This window comes from Octopus bimaculoides, chromosome 4, assembly GCF_046866305.1.
Source record: "Octopus bimaculoides isolate indiv1 chromosome 4, ASM4686630v1, whole genome shotgun sequence".
Taxonomy (NCBI): Eukaryota; Metazoa; Mollusca; class Cephalopoda; order Octopoda; family Octopodidae; genus Octopus; species Octopus bimaculoides.
Window position 1 is genome coordinate 7,389,791 of NC_142931.1, and position 5,000 is coordinate 7,394,790.

Sequence of the window (5,000 nt, forward strand, 5' to 3'; positions counted from 1 at the left end):
TTTTGCCGATCCACTGCCCTTTATAATTGTTTCTAAGTTCGTTAAAGGACAAACATTTGTGAGGAGGTCGTTAATCGATTGAGTCAGCCGAAATACTTGACTGGTACTTTATTTGATCGACACCGGTAACACGGGAGACAAAGTAAACTTCGGTTCCCGGAGATCAACTCAAAACATAAAGGGCCCATACAGCAAGGCAGTTTATTCGACACCCTAAAAATTCTAGCAATCTCTCTCTCTCTCTCTCTCTCTCTCTCTCTCTCTCTCTCTCTCTCTCTCTCTCTCTCTCTCTCTCTCTCTCTCTCTCTCTCGTGTCATGGCATATTCATGCCTTTGACGACTCGTAGCTTGCTCCTCCTGCATTTATTTCTGTCTCTCACAGCATCACCCAGGTCTTTCTTGCTCTTCTTCAGAAACAAGCGACAGAGGAAAGTCCAATAAAAAAGGAAGACGGAGGAAAAAGAATCGCCAACGGTTCACATGTGGTTGCATTTTGAAATGAATATATTTATATATATATATATATACATACATACATTCACACACACACACACACACACCTACACACACACACACACATGCATATATTGTTGTGTCTATAGGGAGAGTTATTATGCCAATATTATTTGACACAACAAAATTTGTTTCAACGCACGAATTCACATAAAGAATTTTACAAACAAGATACAAAAACGAAGTAAATATATATATATATATATATATATATACATATACATATACATATATATATATATATATATATATATATATATATATATATATATATATATATATATATATATATATATATATATATATATATATATATATATATATATATATATAGCGCAGCTGTAAAGTATCAAGTAATATGCAAATATTTACATATTCCTTGGTGCCTAATCTCTCTCTCTCCCTTATTCATATTAACAATATATTTATCTATACAAGTACACGCACTCAGTCATACACACACACATACACACATGTGTGCGTGTGCGTGTGTGTGCGCGCGCTTGTGCGATTCACACACGGGTACACATTGTGGTTGTTAAAAATTAGATTTCTAAAATTTTCAATAACAAATTTTTGCAAACCGCGTATTTGCCCGGACCCATTAGATTCGGTGTAAATATATATATATTTTCTACTCACCTGAAGACAGTTGAACATGGCGTACAAATACTTCAGTATGTTATCGGTCATCTTTAACGATATAAAAGCGAAGGACCAAATTGTTGTCAGTAAAATTGTTTGTGTCCAAAGCGCTTTTGAATGAATCCTAAAAGTGAAATATAAAAATATGTAGTTTACAAACCATATTCAACCTCCATAGCTTCACAAGGGTAATATATTCCATTAAAATCATGATGTTAATATGCTTAATGTCACCGAAGAGGCAGAATCTTTACAACAATCTACAGACTCTGTTTATTATTACTGAGTGAGAGAGCAGCGCTTCCCATCAAAGTGGCTCTGGCGTACAAATATACGAAGCCCAATATACCCATCATGACTACCCGTCTCATAAAGGTACATTAGGCGCATGCATTACAACCACATGTGCGTGACATGGTGCATAACCTTGCAGGTGGGGCCTAGTTAGAATTTTCTTCATGCCGAGTAGTATAATCCCCTCAAAAGAATGATGAACAAAAACACCCATGTTTCCAGAGCTGAATTCTTCAAACCCCAAAGAATTCCTCTCAACACATGGCTATGATGCTCCCCCACTACCTCTGCTCGTAATCAGAGATGCACATATTGTCAGCCACCAAGAGACATGCTCAACTGGTTAAGGTCAAACGACTGACAAATCTGTGGAATTGGGCAGAATATATGCTGTAGCCCATCTTTTATACCAAGACAAAACAATGTACATGATAACACTTCCAATGTGTTAAGATCAAAAGCCATGAGAGCCACTGCCTGGTACTGCGTCAGGGCATTTTATTATTATTATTATTTTATGTTTGACTTTTGTTTTGCATTTGTACAAGTTGGATCCAAATCTCACCCAGAGACCTCAAGAGACAACAAGTTAGAAGTTCATGTAGGTGTTATGCCTAGGGTACCATATATTTGGATTTGTACAGTTTTGTTCAAGTGAATGTTTAAGAAACCATAAGAAAATTATGTTTGCTTTAAAATTTGAGATCACATAGACAGTATTTTACGTAGGATATGGGCAGTTCCCATGAGCACTATCTTTTGGACTTCAGCCATTTTGGGGTTTCCTGGTATCTGAGCTAGGTAGTAATCAGCCCGTTTCGCTGTCATTCCCAGGGCACCTATGACAATAGGTATTGTTTTCGTCTTCAGATTCCACATTTTGCTAATTTCTATTTCAAGATCTTTATATTTGCTCAGTTTTTGGTAGGTCTTGACAGATACGTTTATATCAATTGGGACAGTCATATCAATGAGGAGGCATGATTTTTGTCTGAAGTCTTTCAGTATGATGTCTGGCCTATTTGCGTCTATCTTTCTGTCAGTTTGAATGGTGAAGTTCCAGAGGAGTGCAATGTGATCATTTTCAAGTACTGGGGGTGGTTTGTGTTCCCACCAGTTTTTATCATGGGGCAAGTCCAGGTTTTTGCATATTACCCAGTGAATATATTGTGCAGCTCTATCATGCCTGTTGAGATACTCTGTAGGCGCAAGCAGACTGCACATGGAGACAACATGATCGATGGTCTCATTTTGTTGTTGGCATATACGACATAATGGGGAGCTGCCGTTCTTTAATATGTTGGCCTGGTAGTTCTTTGTAGGTAGGCATTGATCTTGGGCTGCTATGATAAACCCCTCTGTTTCTGATTTCAATCCAGAGGCCATTAACCATTGGTGGGTAAGGGCTTTGTCAATATCTGCATTATTCGCTCTCTTTGGGTATTTGCCATTGAGAGGTTTTCCATGCCATTTTTCAGTCATAATAGCTAAGGCAGCAATTTTAGCACGGGTTTTCAAGCGCTTAGCTTTTTCTGTAGGTGTTTCTAGTTCGTCTAATTCTTGAATTTGTTGCAATTGGAATTCACTTAGATATTCCTTTGCCTGTTTTGTTACTGAGTAAGATGCTTTCTTGCTTTCATATTTTAAGACAAGTTTTAGCATCCAGTCCTCAGAGTTTTTCATATAGGTGTCTAGGCCAATTGTGGCTACCTTCATTGATAATGCCAGCTGTAGTAGTCCTCGACCTCCCTCTTTTCTTGGCAGATAAAGACGTTCTATATCTGCCTTAGGGTGGTGCATTCTATGCATTGTCAACAGTTTTCGTATTTTTCTGTCAACATTACATATTTCAGTAATTGACCAGTTAACGATGTTGAAACTGTAAGTCACGACTGGTATGGCTAGAGCATTGATCGCTTCGATCCTGTTTCTCGCGTTCAGCTCTGTCTTCAGTATTGCTCTCACCCTGCGATAACATTCTCTTCTGATCCTTTCCCTCATCACTGAGTGCTTGATATTGTCCCCTTCAATTATCCCTAGGTATTTGTAGCTCTCCGCTGGTTCTAACTCTTTTATGACATTTTGCTGGTCAAGGTTCACATTAGATGTATTTGTCATTTTTCCTTTGATAAAGATAGCTTTTGCACATTTATCAAGGCCAAATTGCATCCTGATGTCATCACTGAATTGTTTAACAATCGCTAGTAGGCCTTTGAGTTGTTGGTCATTTTTTGCAAAGAGCTTTAAATCATCCATGTAAATGAGATGATTTATATTTTTATCAAATATTTTATAACCATACTGTGCATCATTGAGCAATTTTGAGAGCGGTATTAGGGCTAGACAGAAGAGGAGTGGTGATAGTGAGTCACCCTGGAAAATGCCACATGAAATTCTTACATCTCCAGCATTTAGAGATTCATTGTCATTGTTCAACATCAGTGTGGTTCTCCATGATCTCATACTTACAGATAAAAAGTTTCGCAGAGTAGGAGCTATTTTATACATTTCCAGACATTTCCTAATCCAGCTATGTGGTAGGCTATCAAAGGCCTTTTTATAGTCTATCCAGGCTATTGACAAGTTTTTGTGTCGCTTGTGACAATCTTCTAAGATCATCTTATTGATGAGTAGCTGATCTTTACAACCATAAGATCCACGTTTACATCCCTTTTGCTCATTAGGGAATATGCTACTTTCTATTAAAAAACTATAGGTGTACTCGGTTAGGACAGATGTTAGCGTCTTATACATTGTTGTTAAGCAGGTTATGGGGCGATAATTTTTTGGTTCGTTTGTTTCCTCATTTTTTGGAAGCAGGAATGTTAAACCATTAACTAGCCAAGAGGGCATCAAACTAGGGTTTTGCAAAACATCGTTGTAAAGTTTTGTTAGCAGTTCATGGCTTTCTGGGAAGGCATTCAACCAGAAGTTAGGAATTTTATCCTTTCCTGGAGACTTCCATTTGCTTGACCTCCTGAGAGCAGATCTTATATCTTCTACCCTGACCCCCTCCCACTTTTGCTCCTCTAAGGAGTCTAGGTCTGTAGCTATTCTATCAATCCAAGGGGCCTTTTCATTGTGTGTTTTATCTTCTGCCCAGATTTTATTCCAAAATTCTTGCACTTCTTCTTTTGATGGGACAGACTTTATTGTTACTGGTGTTTTCCCTATCTTCCTGTAGAAATTTTTGGGGTTATTTTTGAACATGTTATTATCTCGGAAGAATTTAACACGCTTTTCATACCTTGCTATGCGGGCAGCTTTAGCACATACCTTTTGCTTGATGGTTTCTATGGTGGCATCAATGTCAACTATGGTTTTCATGTTATATTTTTTCTTTAGTTTTTGGGTCTTTGTAGGTTTGATACTCTTGTCAAATTTAAGGTTTTTCAAACATTCTATGTCAGATCTAAGCAGCTTAATTTGGTGTTGAATGCGTTCTTGCCAAGAAGGCTTTTTGTGGGAGTGTTGTCTTTTTCTAATCTTTTCACCACATAGAATCGTTGAGATTCTTGCGGATGCATAGTACAGGTGGTTGAGATCTG

General features: G+C 37.8%; 1 protein-coding gene across 3 annotated transcripts in view; it reads right to left on the reverse strand.

Moving 5' to 3' along the window:
• Positions 1–5,000, reverse strand: part of LOC106870405 (cadherin EGF LAG seven-pass G-type receptor 1) — a 538,322-nt gene that overhangs the window by 84,955 nt on the left and 448,367 nt on the right. For all 3 annotated transcript variants that reach the window (XM_052966877.2, XM_052966875.2, XM_089350213.1), the window contains one exon: positions 1,156–1,282. In XM_052966877.2, the coding sequence (XP_052822837.1) occupies positions 1,156–1,282 (127 nt within the window). The remainder of the gene's footprint in view (positions 1–1,155; positions 1,283–5,000) is intronic.